General features: G+C 31.7%; 1 protein-coding gene across 4 annotated transcripts in view; it reads left to right on the top strand.

Annotated features, from left to right (window-relative positions):
• Window positions 1–17,858, top strand: part of LOC126768554 (elongation of very long chain fatty acids protein-like) — a 28,466-nt gene extending 10,608 nt beyond the window's left edge. The window contains exons 1-6 of one of the 4 annotated variants that reach the window (XM_050486731.1): window positions 3,093–3,222; window positions 7,046–7,123; window positions 11,882–12,072; window positions 13,506–13,580; window positions 14,747–15,046; window positions 16,815–17,858. In XM_050486731.1, the coding sequence (XP_050342688.1) occupies window positions 7,069–7,123; window positions 11,882–12,072; window positions 13,506–13,580; window positions 14,747–15,046; window positions 16,815–17,021 (828 nt within the window). In that variant the 5' untranslated portion in view covers window positions 3,093–3,222; window positions 7,046–7,068 and the 3' untranslated portion in view covers window positions 17,022–17,858. Of the gene's footprint in view, window positions 1–3,092; window positions 3,223–5,243; window positions 5,263–6,477; window positions 6,496–7,045; window positions 7,124–11,881; window positions 12,073–13,505; window positions 13,581–14,746; window positions 15,047–16,814 lie in introns of those variants that run through there. The other 3 variants (XM_050486735.1, XM_050486734.1, XM_050486733.1) reach the window with 3 other exon arrangements.
• Window positions 17,859–22,183: the final 4,325 nt, after the last annotated feature.

Here is a 22,183-nt window from a genome sequence, read left to right as displayed (position 1 = left end):
AATAATGAAGGGATTTCAAATCGAATCATTTCTTGTGATGAAAAGTGGATACTGTACGATAATCAGAAGCGCTCGTCGCAATGAACCCTGGAGGCCCAGCTAGAGCCTGCCCTAAACGAAAATTGACTCAGAAAAAGCTACTTGTGAGTGTTTGGTGGACTAGCGCCGGTGTCGTTCACTACAGCTTTCTAAAATCTGGCCAAACGATTGCGGCAGATATCTATTGTCAGTAACTGCAAACCATGAAGGAAGAACCAGCTGCTAAACAACCGAGATTGGTCAATCACTCTAGGCCACTGCTGCTTTACGACAACGCAAGACCGCACACTGCACAACAAACAACCACTAAGTAAGATGAGCTACAATTAGAATGTCTGCGACATCCACCATACTCCCCGTACCTTGCTCCAACAGATTATCATTTTTCGCGGAATTTGGACAACTTTTTACAAGGCAAAAAATTCAACTCCGATGCGGCAGTCCAAACCGCCTTTAAAGAGTTTATTGATTCTTTTAAGACTCCAAATAGTTTTTAGATTTTATTAAATTGAAACATAACTACCTTAACATACCGTTCCCAAATAATGTATATGATTTTTTTTTATATGCATTAAAAAATGTAATACAGTAAAGTGCTAAATGATTGCAAATCCCAAGGTCCTGGGTTCAAATCCCATGTCGGGTCAATAAAAAATTGTGCGGTCGGGGAGCCTTACTGCTCGTCTGGGTAGGTACCACCCACTCATCAGATATTCTACCACAAAACAGCAGTATTTGGTACTGTTGTGCCTGTTTGAAAGGTGAGTGAGCCAGTGTAATTAATATAATAAAAGATAATAAAAAGCCACAATACTGAAATATTTACCAGGTTAAGCAAATTAAGTCTTAAGATTAAGATTTAAGACTTTTCGTAAGTTTTCCTTTAATTTGTTCGTAGAAATTAACTCCCGTAATTATTTAAAAAAATAATTTAACTACAAATTTACAGTTTTCCCATATTTGTGTTACAAAATATTACTTCTTGCCAAATTTCATGATTCTAGAAAGTGGAAATTCGACATACACGACCATATCATTTGATTGCAGAGACTTAGAGGTTTGATTTTTTCACAGCTCTAAGGGACCACAGACCTCACTATTTGATATTAATTTTCTATCCTGGCTCTTATGTATAGAATACCTCTTCAAAATATAATTTCTAGGATTTCTTTGATAATTTGACAGCTTTTGTTTATCAATGTATTTTATTTTGTTTACACTTTTTAGATACATAACAATAATAAAAACTCTGTGATAGATTTCGGTGTTTTTTTTTGTATGGCATTATCAAATCGTATAAACACTAATATCTCTTTAGTGGTCAGTCACAGTTACGGGATAAAATTTATGATTAGGATGATGACGTCCTGGCCCATTTTGGCCATTGCTGCCAATCTTAAGAGAGATTTATCAACTGTGCAAGACATATTATAGTGCACAAGTGTGTGCGCGCAAACACTGGTGCACTCTCTATTCACTAACTCTAATAATCCGATGGACGATATGACCGGATAGGGTTCAGGCACAGGGCCAACGGCGTTACGTGCCTTCCGAGGCACGGAAGTGTACACACTTACAACTTCCAGACTCAGGGTTGCTTCTGAGACGTTTTGATTAAAAACCCAATTACTGTTTATGGGATTTGAACCCAGAACCTCGGGGTCTGCGGCGTAAAATCTAGCCTCTAGACCATCGAGGCAGTCGTCGGATAAAATTACACGACACAATTTACAATACTAGGCTTTTCCACTTATATGATGACTGTTAAAACAAACAAATGAATACTACAAAAACTGATGTATCTAAACTTAAGCTTATGTTCACATGAAAATCCAAGAATTGAGTGTTACTACAATGTATTATAAACATTTCAGTATTGACTCGTATCGCACACCTATAGCGCTAATTGGATTATTAATATTTGCCTTAAACTATAAAAATTATAAAATACCATATACCAAATAATTGTAGCTTCATTAAATTTTCATATAAACATAAAATGCCAACTTCTGTTTATACTTCAGATACTTATGATCTTATAACCAGATTAGGCTGATATTTAGTTTATCCTTTATTCGATTTTTAAAACAGAAAAAATATTACAGCGAAACGATTTATGTTTTTCTTTTAAAGCCGAGAATCATGTGTGTTATTTTTTACTATTTGTAAATATTTATATGATAAATGCTTTTATGAAATAATTATAAATATAAGAAATGGTGATTTTACTTATTTATTATATTTTAGATGTTATAGTTTAAGACGTATAGATACTTTTCATCATTTTCAATATTTTTATTATGAATAATTTTATTTCTCTAATAACGAAATCTCATAAGCTCCTTTGAATAATCGTCGTAATAAGTAATTCATTTTACCTTAATTAAACAAGGTCATTTCACAAAGACCACTACTAATTTAAACTTCTCTAACTTTAGCAAAACTGGTGGTAAGGCTTTGTGCAAGCTCGTCTGGGTATGTACCACCCACTCATTAGATATTCTACCGCAAAACAGCAGTACTACACAATTAAACAGTACTACAAAACAGAAGGGTGAGTGAGCCAGTGTAATTATAGGCACAAGGGACATAACATCTTAGTTCCCAAGTTTGGTGGCGCATTGGCGATGGAAGCGATTATTAACTTTTCTTACAATGCCAATGTCTATGGGCGTTGATGACCACTTAACATCAGGTGCCCCATATGCTCGTCCGCTTAACGGTTCTATAAAAAAATATCTTTTTATTTAATTCAATAAACATAGAAAATAGATTTTTATTAATCGATCGATTGATAAAAGTCTATTACCTAATTGATTAAAACATTTAACTTTTATAACGATGTATTGAAATTTTGTTTAACATAATTTGGAAGAGGCTTTTCCGTTTACACAATAATTGTTAAAGCAAAGAAGTGAATACCACAAAATAACATTATCATCTGAAATTAACATAATTATTCTCACTTGAAATTTCGAGAATTGTAAAACCCTGATTTTTTTAGGTGTGCAGCTCTTATAAATAAAAGCCAAAGAATTAACTACAATCGATCATAAACATTTAAGTGTCGCTTCTTAGCACACACTTTTCATGTTAAAGGTTTTTTTTAATGTCGCTTAGTGTAATTTTTGTGTCAGTTCTTAAATATTTTTAAAGCGATAAAGACGTTACGCTTTACGAAAAGTAAGTATTTTTTTTTAATCAAATATTATTTATTGACAATAATATTTTTTTATGATAGAAAAGTTTAATTACTTAATCCTTATTTTGAATACATTATTTATGACTACGACTTCAAATAATTATTTAGTACATAAAATACTTTTTAATACCTAATAAAATTTTTGCATTGTTTTTTTTATAAGTAAATATTTTAATTTTCCAATTTTAGTGTGTGGGCTTAAAACGTTGATTTATTCTTAACATGATTAAAGTGAAGTATTTGTTATTATGATAATTTTCAGTTCGCTTATTAGTTACGTTTATATTTTTAAGGGAAGGTGAGGCTATGTAGTTCGATTCAATTTTCATATTAACATAAAATGCCATGTACTGTTATTTCTTCAAAACTTATTTAAGTTCTTACAATCAGATTAGATTGATCCAGTTTATTTTATTTTCGATCCTTACCGTGTTATAACAAAATGCTATTTTCTTTTAATTGTTCTTATCTATACATTAATACGCAGGAGAAAACATCGTACACCTTTTAGCATATTACGTGTACGATAGGAGTGAGATTTGGCATAGTTAAAGTTTAAGCTAAAATTTATCTCTAATAATATGACATATGAAGTATATTATTTTTAAAAAAAAAACATCAATAGTTTACGTTCATACTGCCAGTGGCAACATGTCGAAACTAATAACGCGTTTTTGAGCATGTATTTTTTTTTGTAACAATGTAAAGTTTTCGCCCAGCTAAACCTCTTTTTTTTCTATTATTCGTTTACATATTTGTTAGTATAAAAATAATAAAGTCTTATAAGCATTGCAGCAGAAAACCTCCAAATTTTTCCGAATTTTTTTGAAAAAATTTTGAATTGCTATTTGAATTGAAATCAGTCTAAGATACATTAAAATTAATTACGGTCGAATTTCGAACAATGAGAGGCCTCAGTATATAACATAATTTGTTCTCATATAATAATCTACATATTACAGCGCTATAATTTACGTTTTTTTTAATGCCGATTAATATTCTCTTGTCACATGTAAAAAAGACGCAAAGAAAGTAAAATATGGAGAAATTAAATGATTTTAATTTTAAATTAAAATAGTTGCTGTGGAAAGAAAAATTAAAATAAAATATTTTCTTTTTGTATTGCTATGCTTTATGCATTTATTTAGCATAAAAACATATAAAAAAATAATTAAATAATATTTTCTATTTCATCTTAGTAAGAATAACATCGAAAAATTCTTTCAATTTAAAAAGTTCTTTCAATTTAGCAATTTATAAAATAGAATAAAATGTATAATATATTGAAAACTAAGTCTCAGTTGGATACGAGATTTCAATGCATATCTACTCATATGTTAAAGGAACAACTTCTCATAGTCTTTTCGTAATAGATGAAAAATTACACATTACTCGTACCATTGACAAGTTATTTCCACAAATCAAATAGCAACAGCTTTAATTTATATACTGATAAGTAATGACCGCTATTATAATGAAAACTAATTATAATTCACTTAAAGTTTTTGAGGTAATCTATAATTATTATCGTATGAAAAAGTAATTATAATGCTTAAGTATCAGGCTATTGCTTAAACTTGTAGACTTTTGTAGAATTTAAGCTTAATTGAAGAATATTATATATTATATATACGTATATATGCATTCCTATTGCTTCTCAATATATTTATAATGAATTTGTGAGAAAATCTGATAATGATTACATTGTTTCAAGAAAAAAATACAAACGACTCCTTATACTCGAGTGCATAGAGTCAGTGACTTGTTTATGTGATAGTGTGTGCGGTTTTACGTCAGGGTCTCAGAAAGCGTAATAAATGCCTCTGTTCCTAAATTAAAAGTGACGTTGTATACAAAAGATATTATATAATAAGCAAGTTCATATATAGCACCTTGGGAATGAAATTATCGCTTCCCTGCTATTTTTTTATGATATTGAAAATTGTAAGCAATTACAAACAAACAAAATTAAAATAATATAAAATATAAACCGTGGAGTTTCGTTCGCCGGTTCTGCTCAGGTCAGGGATTTTTTTATCGAATCTGTATCCGTTTTAAATTTGACAATCAATAAGTAATTTGAATTGAATGAAATTAGCTATATGACACCATTTTGCATAAGTGCATGTTAATTAACTTTGACGAGTTATTTGTCGTAATTGGTAGATACTTGCCTTTCACGCGGAAGGTTGTGGGTTCGATTCTCACCCAGGACAGACATGTATGATGTATGAGTATATCAGTTGTCCGGTTTCCATAGTACAAGTCTGCTTAATTTGTGATCAGATGGCCGTGTGTTAATAATGTCCCAGGCTATTATTATTAATATGTATTTTATACATTAATTACGTAACAATTATGCGCAATTGATAATTAATTCCGAGGATCTATTTTTTTTAGAAATCACATTATAATCAAATAATTCTATAAATATTTATTCGTTATCAAGTTAAAATATTTTGTACACTGAAAAACCACGATTCATTGATTGCGGAAGTTATATTCACCACAAGCACCAGAATCACAGTATTAACAAAATATCCCCTTTTTCATTATATAATAGTAGGTACTCTGTAGGTTTGTAAATCGAATAACAAATGTAATAAGACTTTTTTTTCGCTGGAAAAACGCATTTACGCGTTTCCCCCACATGAGGTGGGGGGTATGTGGGACTCGCCGGCACTGAAGGTGCCGGAATACCCACTAAAAAACCAGCGGTACCCACTCCGTCTTGTCGAAGGGGCGTCACGGGAACGCTTGCGCATTCTACCGTGACGCACTGACGGTTGGCCAGCTCAAGCGGGCCTCCATTCCTAGGGGGTTCTCGGAGTACAGAGTACCCCCCTAACCCCAGCGACGCTTACGGTGGGGGAAGAAGGTGAACATAGCGTCGGCGCCTCCTCCCGGGTCTTCTTCTGCGGAGCGAATCTGCGGCGGCTGACCTCGCCTCTCGCTCTCGTTCCGCGACCTCCTTCTGCAATATAACACTCTCGCAAAAAGAGACCATCTCCATCCAACAGCTCTCGCTGCCAAGCATAGCGTTAATCACGCTCGGCAGCGAGATGTCTCCGCCAATTATCGCCGCTAGGGTATGCCTCTGGGGCCCCCACGCAGCACACTCCGTCAAAGTGTGATGTGCCGTGTCCAGTGGCGCACCACACTCATGGCAGGAGGGTGATATCTCCCGCCTTGCTATCCCGTGCAGGTACTTACCGAAGCAGCCGTGTCCGGTAAGCACCTGCGTCAGTCTAAACGTAAGTGTGCCGCTCCTTCTTGTTACCCAGCGATTCAAATGGGGGCGGATCGCCTCCACTGCCGCCAGGCCTGCTGATGGGGATCCCAGATCCTCCTCCCATCGGCGAATGAGAGCTTGTTGGGCTACAGACCTGATTCGCCCCACCAGAATTTAGTATTTTATTTAATTATTAATTTTAGTAAAAAAAAAATTATATATATATATATATATATATTATAATAAAACAAAACCTATACTAATAATTAATATTTCGAAATAATTCATTAATAAATTATACATATCATTAATTAATCTATATTATATCATTAGTCCGTTGAAAGTGCTATTAAAGAAATAACTTCTTATTATCAACGCAGAGACGTGACATTTTTCGCATTGTAAGGTCATTCGCTGTTGCAACCTTAATTTTATTATTTATTAAATCTAAATATTTTGATTCATAGTGTTTTAAGTTAGTCGGAGTATTTCACACGTATGGTCGTATTTACAAGTCCGTTCATTAATTTGTGATCGATAATAAGTGTTGATATTATGATTTGTCTTTGCAGAGGATCTCACCATTGCATGCATAATGTCTGTGGATGTTGGACTACGATTTCCAGTATGGGACTTGAGTAAGAGTCAGTGTAAGTAAAATTTTTACATTTTTCAAACACGTTATCTTGATAAGATTACAGATCTATTCTATTATCGGCATAGCCTAGGCTAGGTAACGTTTTGCATCGTTTTAATACTTAAATGTAAACAAACTGCTTGAACTTCAATTTCGTACATTGGACAATAATTAAAAAAATATGTATATTATGTAAAGCAACCTTTGACTTGTATTACGACTTAATTACAAATATAAATAGTAAATCAAAATAAGTGAAGAAGAATAACTCTGTTTATAATCTAAAAATATATAGTAAGTACCTATATACTATTAATATTGGTCACAATAATATTATTATTAGTATTATTATTAGTCATCACCTTCATTAGGTTATGACGTCATTATTAAATAGTTATTAAAACGACCTCTAAGTGCATTTGTAAAAATAAAATGCTTAACATGAATTTTATTTTATGAAATGTGGACAATGTGAGTTAAATTTCAAGGTCGACGTTGAAGACAATATTTCTGTACATATATTAAGGCATATATATATATAGAAATGTTGTACTTTTCCTCGAAAGGAGAGGCCAAAAGTGGGTCATATTAGCTATAACTTTTACCTTACACACCTTTTATTAAGCCGAGATGGCCTAGTGGTTAGAATGCGTGAATCTTAACCGATGATCGTGGGTTCATCATAATTCATCTCGTGCTTGACGGTGAAGGAAAACATCGTGAGGAAACCTGCATGTGTCTAATTTCATTGAAATTATGTCACATGTGTACTCTACGAACCCGCATTAGAGCAGCGTGGTGGTATAAGCTCTAAACCTTCTCCTCAAAAAGGGAGAGGAGGCCTTAGCCCAGCAGTGGGACATTAACAGGCTGTTACTTACCTACAGTACAGTATACTTACCTGTTATCAATTAAACGTATAACATTTTTTATTTTACTTGACTGTAGATATTAATCGGGAGTAGTAAGGAGTTTCAAGCCGACATATTATTTACGAAAAAAAAACATATTTCCGAATCGCAATCAGCTCTCCAAAAACCCATTAGATCTTACCATACTAAGACTCATAATCTATTTTTTCTCATAGACGAATACACTCTGAATAGTTATTTAACATATATATTTATTTAACGAATTAGGATCCTACGTAAGCACGTTCATTAATATATGTAAATAGCTTATAATAATTCATACAGCACAATATATATACATACGCATCTATAAACAGAAACACCACATTTAGTATCACTTTGTGATTTATACCAATAACGTATCAAGTCATGATTATTCCAGCACTGTTTGAGTTTCACACTTTGTTTAGAAGTATGCTTGAAAACAACATTGACATCTTTATGATCGCTTACAGTTTACGGTTTAATGATTCCATACAATATTATGATAATTATCTAAAACGAATTTTATTACATAATTGCGTATGCTTCTACATTAGAATTGTGTTGACAGCATCTCACGTATTGTATTTAACCACATCTGTGTTGACCTGTCCAGTAACCCATTACTACATATTAAAAAACAAAGTCCCCCTGCCCCCTCTTTCTAACTGTCTGTCTAACCGCGATAAACTCAAAAATTACTAAACGGATTTTCATACGGTTGTCACCAATGGACAGAATGAGTGACGATTAAGGTTTTAGTGTACAAATCATTAAAATATAATGACAGAGAGCTTTATAGGCATGAACCACGTAAACCAATACATTAATTGTATATAACGATAAAAACAATTGATTTTCACCTTTATTTCACTTTTGCGAAACTGGGACGAGCTGTTAGTATACATATATAATACTAGCAAAAACTCGGTAGATGTTGTCCTGTAGTAAGGACATACCAATACTGATTTCTACTGTTCTGTACTGTTTTGTTACTGTACTGTTTTGTTACTGTTCAGAATTTAAGTGAGACAGTAAAATTATTATTAAGAGATGATGGCCCAGTGGCCAGAAGACCAGTTAGAGGACGAGAATCTTAACCAATGATTCCGAATTAAAATCCAGGCAAACATTACTTAATTTTCATGTTCTTAATTTGTGTTTATAATTCATCTCATTGAAGTGAAGCTCGGTAGTAAAGGAGAAATACATGATGTAAACCTGCTTGAGGTGGATGAAAATCTGCCACCAACTAGCACCGGAGCAGCGTGGTGGAGTAAGCTCTAAACCTTCTCCTCAAAAAGCAAAGTAGCCCAGCAGTGGGCTTTACTAACTTTAGTATAATTGTTTCGTTATATTAAATTTAAAGGTTAGTGACGCGTTAACGTAAGGAATAATTAATTCACTGCCAGTGTTTGTGTGTAGATGTGACCACAGTTTACTTTGATGCAATAACACTTTTTTTGTATTTTTGCTTGACCTATACACGATATACCAAATTAAGCATGTATGAAAATCGCAATTTACAAACAACATTATTATGTAAAGATTGTAAAAGTGATTTTTACAAGACGCATTTCAATAGAAACACAATTTTCCTTAACAAATATTAACTACAAATAAACAAACAAAAATGTTTACAAGTACTTGTAGTTTAGTTTAAAAGTACTTGTTTTTAATGTTTTGTTCGAGGAAATCTAATGTTTTGTAATTGAAGAACGATGTTACATAAGCATAGTATGAATTGCGTTCGCTTCTCTGCATATTGCCATTACTAGCAATGATTTTGTCTATAAGTTACTGCATACAACTTGCGAAAAAAAAAATCACAATAAAAAATATTACAATATATATTAATATATGTATATAGATGAATAATATAATATATGAATATACCGATCGGTTAAAATAAACTACAGTTTACCTCGCAAATTCTCAGAGACGGCTTACATTTATAGTCTGAGATGACTACTAAAGAACTTACTCACTACCAGTGGAAAAAGTCACGTCAACCACCTTTCCTTTATTAAGGCTATATCCTATTACCTCTAAGTTTTTCATGCTTGATCGCATGTGAAATAAAAAATAAATCCCACGACTATCGGTATCTTATTGTCTGAAACAAACAGTTAATTATAAAGGCATATAATTAACAAACTGACGAGCTAAGTACGTGCAATTATGTTTTTATATTATTTATCAATATAAAATAACACCAAACTTTGGGCAAAAATGTGCAACGCAAATTAAATTTATTTACTTAATTTATATTTGTAAAAAATAACATTGCGGAAAAACAAACACGTGTTTGACAAATACCATATGTGTATTACAATTTGCACTGTAGTAACGAGGCCGAATACGCTTTATTCTGAACAACGTAGGAGACCTTTGATCAATCGTAGGGCATTAACCGTCTCTTAGCCTTTTACAAAGCTTTTTGATCGTTGTTAATATTATAATTAATGCAAAAAAGCACTCAGTCTACAAGCACGTATCACATCGCATTTGAAAACCAAACAGTTTATTTGACTTATCAATACAAGTGTGTTTCGTACAAATACATAAAAAATGATTACGATCTTTTGGAGCTCTGGTGTCATCCTCATAGGTGTTATCCATGTTTGGAAGGCTATGCAGGTAAAAACTTGTTCATGCTTAATATTATAAATGCGAAATCGAATTTGTTTATTTTTGTTAATGTTAATTTTTTTAAAGAAACAAACAATGTGATGATACTTATAGCTTAGCAATATAAAACAATACATACCTCAACGAAGTTTCCACCGATAATAATTCAAATCACAAATATCACCAAAATTTCACAAAAAAAAATATACATAAATCAACTAGTTAAAAAATAATAAGATCAAGTGAGATTAGTGAATATAACATTTTTTGTGTAATTTTTTACCATTACCAATTTACCATACCAATACCAATTTTTTGTTTTATATATTAAAACACTGCTTAATTTATGATCGTCAGTACGTGTTTCTACCAAAATGGTCCATAGATCTTCTAGCGTACGTAACACACCTCTGGGGTGAAGCTATCGATAAGCATGAAGAATCGTTGGCTGTCAGCCTCGATATCTTCAAGGCTTTCGACAGGGTCTGGCACAGAAGTCTTCTCTCCAAGCTGCCGGCATATGGTCTGCTTGCTCAGCTATGCACCTGGATTGCCAGCTTCCTATACAAGCGAAGCCTTTGTGTTTAAGTTGATGGTTGCACTTCACAATTCTATGTAGTGAATGCTGGGGACCCCAGGGATCTGTGCTACCTCCCACACTCTTTTTTTTGCATATCAATGATATGCTCTCTCTTGAGAACATGCATTGCTATGTAGACGATTGTGTACTATCGTCTGCATAGCAATGTATGCACAAAAAATCTTATGTTCTTGAAAATGGTACATTTTTTAAGGTTTTCAGTATAGTTAGTAGTTTATATAATTTATTACTCTTGAATTCAAAATTTCATTACTTCAAAAGACGTTAGTATTATTATGTAAATGTTTTTATTTATTCATAAAATATATTGTTTTTTTTTATGATATAATTTAAATATTTAAGTATGATCTGACGTAGAATATAAATTACATTCTATAATATATAAATAAATATATGAATAGGTAGTTATGGGTTAGCACAGGTTAGTCTCAGTTGTCTGTTCATATTCGTCGAATACTTATACTAATATTATAAATGCGAAAGTCTGTCTGTCTTTTATGCTTTCTATGGCTAAGCCACTGAACCGTATGAAATTTGATATTAACCAAGCTTAAGCCCCAAGGAAGGACATAGGCTACTTTTTATAGATTATACGTGAACATAAACAACATTATATACGTTTAAATATGTACTATTTTGTTTTTAGATGAAGAAACGGATTTTCTCCCACTAATGTCGACGCCTGGACCAGTGATGGTGATATTGGCTGTTTACTTATTATATGTACTGAAGATCGGACCTGCTTTAATGATAAAGAGAGAACCTTATAAACTAACAACAGTACTGTTGTTATACAATGCACTGCAAGTTGCTTATTCCATATATTTAGTTCAAAAGGTAAGCTAAAGAATATACTTTTAAAACAATTCAATTACTATCAACGTGTATATATTAGGTCCTTACATATGAAAATGGCGTTTTGTACGGGAGGAATATAAAAACTTTTTTTTTTGTAAAATATATTTAATTAAACAAAGTATGTATGATTTCATGAAGTACCCATCGTTCAAGTTTTTTTACTTTCCCGATTTGCTTCAAGTGGACTAATACAGTTTTATCACTTACCCCGAAGCTATCTCTGAAGTTCTTTGTGATGGATCCGCTTCCACAATAGCCTTTAATTTTTCATTTTCCACTTTGGTCTCCGGCCGTCCACGGGGTTGGTTCTGAAGGTCGAAATTTTCAGAATGAAAACGTTGAAACCAAAAACGTACCGTGCTTTCTTTTGCGACACCAGCGCCGTACACATCATTAATCCTTCCAGCTGTTTCTGCAGCACTGGTGCCACGGAAATATACCGATATTTCATTTTTTCCGTTGTGCGGTAATAAGTGACGCCAAAGAAAAAAATAATGAAGAAAAAACAAATGAATGACTGTTTTCAAAACTCAAATGTACCAGCTAAATAAATCGTCTTTGGTTAAGAATTCCAAATTCAAATTTATAAATTTGAATTTGGAATTCTTAGCCAAAGACGAGATATTTCAGATCAAAGTGGTCAGTACGACAAAAGGTTAATTTCATATGTAAGGACCTAATATTATATTCTTATAGAAGTAAAAATATTTTTTTTAAAGACTACATTAATAAGTATTTGACTTTATAATTGAAAAACAATTCAGTAATTCATACAATTCGAAGTACGAAACTTTGCGTCAAAAGTAATATTCCTCTTCTGTTTTTAAATATATTCTGGCACAAGGAATTGATAAATTCGTTCGAATATTGTTAAGAATATATTTATTATAATAGTTAGACAAATTGGCAAAAGGGCCACCTAAAGGTAAGGTCACCATCACCCATAGACATTTGCGCTATAAGAAAAATTAACCATTCCTTCCTTACATCACCAATGTGCCACCAACCGTGGGAACTAAGATGTCTCTTGTGCCTGTAACTACACTATCACTCACCCATCAAACCGGAACACAACAATACTAAATATAATATTGCTGTTCGACGGTAGAACATCTGTTGAGTGGGTAATACCCAACCAGAGGGACTTGCATAAAGCCTTACCATTAATGAATAAGTTTTAATTTAATATATTAACAAAATAGCAATTACTAGTAATTTCAAAGTCAAATCAAAGGCAGCAACTAAGAGTTACAGTATATCAAACGCAATTTAGTTTCTCTGGGTGAAAAATGAACCATTTATTTATATAAATATTACATTATATTAATAAAAAAAACATTTGAAAAATCATTGATATTAATTGTCAAATATTATTACAAAAATATGTAATTCAATTTTATTCTTTTTTTTAGTATTTTCGACACTTATCCCAACATGGACTAGTACCGACGACATGTCTCATAAACCAAGAGACGGAACGAAGCGAGGTAAATTATTTACATTTCGTCATTATTGTTATTAAATTATATATTCTACTAGCATTCCTGACTCTACTGGACTTCGTCGCGTTTGGACTCTACTACCGCTTACCATCAGGTGGAGTAGAGTCATTTGTCCTCCCGGCAAATATATAAAAAAAGGATTATTCGCCAATAAGTTCTAAATAATTAACAATTAATAAGAAACCAATATTACATGATTCGTATTAAGCTCCAACCTTTTGTAATTCCTTTTTTATCACGCTGGAAAAACGCATTACGCGTTTCCCCTGCCACCCCTTGTTATATTAATAAATAATATTGTTGAACCACAAACAATTTACAACACAAGTCATACAGCAATTGCTTTAAATAAATTTAATTTATTTATAGTAATAATAATAATATCCTGGGACATTTTTTCACACACGGCCATCTGATCCCAAATTAAGCTTGTACAGAGCTTGTACTATGGAAACCAGACAATTGATATACTACATATACTATTTTTCTTTTGTAATATCATACTTATATAAATAATTACACCCAGACTCAGAACAAATAGATATGTATAGTTTAATTTTTTCCAAATAAATCATCCGTACAGACTTTGCAGTGGTATATAAAATAAATCATCATAAAACGCTTATATTGAAGGACAAATATACGGGTTAAATATAAGCAGAATAGCCCACTACACTATCATCATAATCGGATAAATGGTTTAGGAACGCACAGGGAACAAACATGCAAATATTCATTTTTAATTATATTGATTTGAATTATATATAAAGATTTTGTATACATGATAAATATATTAAAAATTATATTACCTAAATACCTAAACATAACACTTTAAAGTATTCGAAAGAAGTTCTTTGCTTATCCGAAACTAAAATGTACTGGTTGATTGTCTTGATTGTCAGATAAAGTTGACGTAACAGGAAATTGACAATTAATAAATGGAATGAATAAAGAACTAGTGAGTTCGAACAATTTTGTAGGTTATTATAGCAAATAATCAATCAGTAAGTAGTAAAATAAAATGTCACGATGACATGTTAAGTGTAAAGTCACACACATGGCTGTGCGTGTTCATTACTGTATTATTGTTAATAGCAGTTATTTTTATAAATTTAATCAACTGAAAATTTACATATAAAATTGTCTTTCAGATTCTCTTTAGTATTTGGTTGTACTTCGCAGCCAAAGTTTCAGAGCTTTTGGACACAGTATTCTTTGTTCTTCGTAAAAAGGATAGCCAGATCACCTTCCTCCATCTCTATCACCATTCAATCATGATGATCGGAACCTGGGCCTATTTAAAATACTGGCCTTCAGATACATTATACTTCATAGGATTCTTAAATTCATTGGTCCACGTGTTTATGTATACTTACTATGGTCTATCCGCTTTAGGACCAAAAGTCGCCAAATACATCATTTGGAAGAAATATATGACAAAATTTCAGTTGGTAAGTACAAGTTTTTTTAACACAGATTATATTATTTTCGATTTTTTTCTTTTATCAATATTTTTATTTTACCTGTATAAGCAAAACACACAACAATTATATTATTTAAAAACAATTTAACATCTTGTTAACTTAACTTCAATAGTATTATTAATAAATACTCTGTTTTTTATAAAAGATATTATTGAAAATGAGCGCATTTATTTTTATGTAAATGTATTTAATAATCAGCGAGCAATCAATTACTATTACACTATATGATTTTAGTTAAACGGGACCGGAACGACGCATTTTGCGTGTATTCCATCAATAGGTGATAAATATCATCCATGCGGTTACATTGTACGCATTTATAAGTGTTTGTTTTCCTCATCATAAAATAAACCTTGTTTGACGGAATATGACCGGAACGCAATCTCGTAAATGACTGAATTTTTTCTCTGCTTATTTTAATGTTTTGAAATCATGGACATTGAGAATGTTCACATCAACTCAAATCGATTATGATTTTCTTGTATATGTCATATCTTTCATCATATCATATCATTCATCAAAATATTCCTGCCAGTTTTGTTTACACGTTTACTTGAATCTATATAAAAAATTAACTAAGTAAAGGTATGCAATGATAAGGAATACCATTTTTTTTCACGCTGGAAAAACACATTACGCGTATCCTCCACAAAAAACCCAGCGAAACTCGGATTTGAACTCAGGTCCTCGGAATCGGCGGCCTTATATCTAGCCACTAGACCATCGCGGCAGTCAAGGCAGGCATAAATTAGTAATGGTAGTAGTAGGTGTAAGTTATATGTACGATTAATTAAAATAATATAACCGTAAGTGAGACTATCCTACATATAAAGATTTTATTTCATTACCATTCTGTTTTAGAATAATGTCTCAATATATCTTTTTTGATTACAAAACTTTAAATTTGATCCCCAGCTATTGTGCAGTGCTATCTCTATTGTTTGCTTAACCTTTCAATCAAGGACTTTAAGACTGCGTCTATTTAATTACTAATTCAAATTAATTAATTCGAAATTTATATTTAAAATACGCATTTGTGTTTTTTTTTTATTGATTATTACGAAATCGTTTTATAAAATGAATCGAAATTAAATTAATTAATTTAAATCTAACGTGGATTAAGATAAATACCCTATAGAAATATCATTATATTTCATTTAAATGTATTTATTATTACGTAAACGAGTTGGCACAGTGATTAGAACGCGTTTGACTTAAATGAAGATTGCGATTGGTTTGATTTGAGCCGAATGCAAGCGTTTGATCTCATTCTGAGGTTCTGTTGTAAAACAGTAACATTGGCCCACAAAAAGTTACCTACTATGGAGCTGAGTAACATGAATATTAAGTTTATGGGTTGAAATATTTTAAACTATAGCACTATAGCCAAATTTTGAATCACGGAATAATTACTACGATGTAGGGATTTCCGTCTGGATAGGTATATATATATATATATCTCGTTGTAGTATTGTTGCGTTTCGGTTTGAATGGTAAATGACCCAGTGTAACTACAGGCACAAGTGACATAACATTATAGTTCCCAGGACTTGTGGCGCATTGGTAATGTAAGAAATGGTTAATATTTCTTACATCGCCAATGTCTATGGGCGGTGGCGACCACATTCCATCAGGTAACCTACCTTTCAAATAAAATAAAAGATAAGTTTCAGTTAGTTTGTATTATTTTATTTTATTTTTTTATAACTTAAATAGTGTTTTATTTTTATTTCAGGTACAGTTCGTTTGCATTATAATACATTATATCGCGGCTGTGCAAAACTCTCAATGTCCCCCGTCAAGTGGCGTAGCGACATTCATTGCAACCAATACGGCGTTCTTCCTAATTCTATTTCTCCACTTCTACAGGCAGAGTTATAGCAGGCGAAAGAACATATCTAACGAAAATGATAGTGCAAATAAATGTACTAAGGAATTATAGAAATATTGGCATTTATTAATGTAAATCTACATATTCTCTCTAGCACTCGGCTCTTTATTTGATAAATATTATGAATAGCATGTTTCCGAATTTAACGCCACGTCAGAGTTAAAACGCCAATTCCTCAATTCATAAATAATATGTAAATCTATGTAAAAATTACTATATTTTAAAATTCAAGTAATTTTACATCATAATTTGTAATATTATCTTATAGGTTTTTTTTTAAATCACGCAAGTTTAATGACCTATTTTTGTTTATTTTATTCATGACAGTAAAATAATCTGCATTAATCGCGTGATCACGAAACAAACAGTAGGGCTATTCTATGGGCTATAAGGACAAGCTCGTAACTCACCACTGAAAACGGTCGTGAAAGGTCAAAAATTGATATGCGGTATAGACCATAATAATTATAGTATGTCAGGAATACACGCATCAAAATAGTATAACACCATACGTCGGTTGTCAAAATTTCACGGGTGAGTTATGAAGTGAATTCTTGCAGAAGCCCTGCTGGCCATTATATGAAATATATATATGTGAATTTGTGTATTAAATTTGCGATTTATTTTATATACATTTTACTGTTAAACAAAGCTTAACAAGTTTGATTTTTTAAATATTTGATTTTACGTGTCGATTTATGAGTTCACGTGGTCGAACGCTTAAAGTTGAATAAAAATATATATTAATAAAATTAATAGATTTATTAAATTTATATTTTAAGCTTATTTTAGATATAGATACTTAATAATAAATTAGTAAAATACCTTTAATAAAGTTTTAAAACCTGATGATTTTAAAACTTTATTAGATAAGAATAAACACTTCTTACAGCAATTTGACTTTATAAGGACAAATATAAAGAAATAAATAATACATTGCACATTTTGATCAAAATATAATTAATTTTGTAATTTTAATTGTGATATATAAAAGTTAGGTGCTAGGTAGGTCTTTGTTTCTTTAACGTAAAATTGTAATAATTAATTCATTTTATGAATGAAAAAATTTTTTTTGATTTGCTCGATTTTTCAGTGTTGTGCATTTGCAATATTAAAGTATGTTTAAAGAAAATAGAAGTTTTTTTCTTGAAACCTGTATTTCCATGTTGTAGCCCCACGAACAAAGTACAATATATTATAGATCACTCTTACCTTACGCTTACTTATCTTTCAATAAATATCTTCTCGTTATATGACAGATTTTACTGGTGGTAGGGCTTTGTGCAAGCTCGTCTGGGTAGGTACCACCCACTCATCACATATTCTACCGCAAAACAGCAGCACTTGGTATTGTTGTGTTCCGGTTTGAAGGGTGAGTGAGCCAGTGTAATTACAGGCACAAGGGACATAAAATCTTAGTTCTCAAGGTTGGTGGCGCATTGGCTATAAGCGATGGTTGACATTTCTTAGAATGCCAATGTCTAAGGGCGTTTGGTGACCACTTACCATCAGGTGGCCCATATGCTCGTCCACCTTCCTATTCTATAAAAAAAAAAAAATTATGAACTACAGATGGTGACATAACATCTTGGTTACAAGGTTGGTGGCGCATTGGCGGTATAAGGAATAATTAATATTTCTTACACCGCCAATGTCTATGTGCGGTAGTGACCAATTACCATCATGTGGGCCATTTGCCTGTCCGCCTACATAAAAAAGTATTATTTAATCTAGTTAACAGTTCATATAAAAATATGACTAATTGATAATAAATGTTTATTTCAAATCGTCATGTGAAGTCTTATTTTATTTTATTAAGATTATATAGAAGATTTTATTAAGTAACCATTAATAAAATTCTCACAAAAGTAAAAAAAAAGAAAACGTTCTATCAAATTATAATTTTATCGGTGACGTCATTATAGCAAAAAAACAAGCATACAATTAAAATTATTACATAGAATAATCACTTTAGATTTTTGATAATGATGACCTTAAAAAATTTATAAATAAATGTATAATATAAATAATAATAATATAATTATAATATAACTACATTAATGGAATCTTTTGTTTTTAGTTTTTCTGATTAATGAGAACTAAACTCTAAGATATATTTTTTTCTATTCTTAATCTTGCTTTTAAAAATATAAAGTTTTAGAATATTATTAGAAAAACCTTTCACGTGGTACCTACCTTGCCATAATGGCCCCATCTAAAAATTTTGACACCCATTTTGACGCCACATTTTATTGAATTTCAATTAATTTGTTTCGTTATAAATATGGGTTGGTCTACGGATACTTACACCTATTCTAAATTTCATATGATAGTGCGAGGTCCAACACAAGTATGGCCTATTTTTACGCTATCAAAAAAAAATTTAAACCAATTAAATTCGAACATAAAACTTATGTATTTTGTAATCCCGTTTTAATTTCCTTTATTTTGGTACCCTACGACTTAGGTTTTATTATTTGTTGGCTATTGATGTACTACAGCAATAACCAAAGAAATTAGGTCAAAATTCATGAATGTTTTTCTCATTTTTTTAATAAAGATAAAGGTTTGACCACTTTTTAAATTAATATGTTAAATCACGAAAGGATTTATATTTTTAATTTTATTATATTGATATAATTGCTTAGGAGATAAAGTAGTAATATGACAATGTTGGTATATAAAGTGCTGTTCACATAGACCGCCGCGCAGCTAGGCGCTAACCAAAAAGGTTATAAATCGATTTACTATTTTAATTACTATTTTATATAACTATTTTAATTTTAAAACGAGTACATAAATAACATAAGGAGATTGGAATTAAATGTGAACTCTTACTAAGGCAGGTCGCATAATTTTGTTTTCACACAGAGCGCTGCATCCTCAATCTTTAACATAGCGTAACGTTCATATACTAAATATAAAAATATGTTAAATGACTCATTTACTACATATATGCCAGACAGGTTAGGAGTCCCACGAGAGTATAAGTTTTTATTTACTTAAGCAACTTAAACACTCATTAATTTTTAACAATTAATATAAATATTCATCTTTATTTAATAATGATAGTAGTTTCTCAAGCCAATAAGGTAAAAAATTATTGTTCAGTCGATTTGTTTAGTCAAATGTCATAGCAGTAACGCGGTTTTGAAGTAATATGACGTAGGTCGATGTGACGGCAAACTGATGCGGCCCCTGATGGTGAGTGGTCACCATCGCTCAAAGATAGTATCACTATAAAAATATATTAATCATTCCTTACGTTGCCAATGCGCCACCAACCTTGGGAACAAAGATCTGTCATACAACGAGAAGACATATATTGAAAGATAAGTAAGTCCCTTGTGTGTAGTTACAGTAGGCTTAGATTATATCAGTCGTAGGCTGATCGTAGGTGAAACGTCAGAGATACCGATGGATACATAGAAGTTTCATTTTTAAAAAGTTATGACCACAAGTTTTGTGACACCTTTTTATTACACTGCATAAATTCTTGACATTTATTATAGTACGAGATCCGAACCTTCACCCATCTGCTTACCGGAAGAAAATATTTTTTCTTAAATTTTACAATTAAATAAACATATAATAATAATAATATCCTGGGACATTATTTACACACGGCCATCTGATTCCAAACTAAGCAGAGCTTGTACTATGGAAAGCAGACAACTGATATACTACATATACTATTTTTCTTTTGTAAATACATACTTATAAAGATAATTACACCCAGACTCAGGACAAACAGACCTGTTGATGCACACAAATGTCTGTCCTGGGTGGGAATCGAACCCACAACCTTCGGCGTGAAAAGCAAGAATCTACCAACCACGCAAACCGGCCCGTAAACATTACATGATTAGGTTGCCCAGTAAAATATGGTCATGATTATCTTCAATTAATTATTTTTTTCTTAATTTTTTTTAATTCTTCACCCACGTGCTTACCACACGAATCTAGCACCAATCAAAAATATAAAATATTAGCAAGCAGATATAAGAAATATGCTACACTCTATGGAATCAGCTTTCATCTTCAAGAAAAAGGCTACTCATCCCTCGAAGGCCAGCAACGCTCTTGCGAGCGTGTATTGCAGATGTGTATGAGCGGTGGTAGTCACTTTCTATCAGATATCCCGTCTGTCTTCAGCCTGTCCTTGTGCCCCTATAACATAAAAAAAAACAATATGGTTAGACAAAATTTAAAACTAAAAAACGCCGAGCAGCTATACTTAGTGTTGTTGTGTTCTGGTTTGAAGGGAGAGGGAGCTAGTGTAACAACAAGTACAAGGGACAATTCATATTAGGTCCCACAAATTTTGATGCATTGGCGTACATACACATACACGAACGCACTCACGCGCAAACAGGAAAGGTTATATTTTTTTATTTGGATATTTGTATTAAGGTAATAACTCAGTATACTATTGTATGTATTGAAGGGCAGGGTCTCTTGACTCAGACTTAACTTGCTTATAGGAAGTCGTCAGCCAGAAATATTTTTGTATTGAGCTTATAATTGCAAATATATTATTTTTTTTGATGAAATGTTTAGCATTAGAAAACTTGTCATTTTATTTTTATATTATTTTAATATTTTTGATTACATCTATTTTACTACTTTTTATTCGAACATAACACAAGTTTTAATGCTTATAAGTTAAAGAAAATAGCAATCATTCCGTAAATGAAAATATTGCTTTATTTATTTTCAAAAAATTGAAGTTATTTTATGCAGAAGTAATTTTTGTAAAGTATTTAATATGAATAGTAAAAAATCTTATCGATGACAATATATACCATCTGTATGTATCAACCTTATTTATTTCAAGTACCTGTCAATGTTTACCCGCAACGGTATCCGTCGTCATTATTGTTTATTACTGGCTATAGATATCCGTAGTCATATATTTTTAACATAAATAAACGTTTAAGTTATTTAGATTATTCTTCATATTGTAGATAAATTTTACGATTTAAATCTGTTTAACCAATCCGAATATTCTTAAAGTCATGCTATTAGTAGTTCTAACCATGTATGTTTTCAAATTCTCGCGACTCACCGACGCTATCTTGAAATTTTGCTTTGTATATTGTTATTTGCAGCAAATTTTCCCGGGAGAAATTTGCTCAAATTAATTTGTTATTGTTTAATTAATAAGTTTGACGTGTGTACCTTTGTTTGTCTGTGTACATGAGATCGCATCT

This window comes from Nymphalis io, chromosome 5 (genome assembly GCF_905147045.1).
Source record: "Nymphalis io chromosome 5, ilAglIoxx1.1, whole genome shotgun sequence".
Taxonomy (NCBI): Eukaryota; Metazoa; Arthropoda; class Insecta; order Lepidoptera; family Nymphalidae; genus Nymphalis; species Nymphalis io.
Note: the sequence above shows the minus strand (reverse complement) of the source record. Positions and strands in the feature narration are given on the sequence as shown.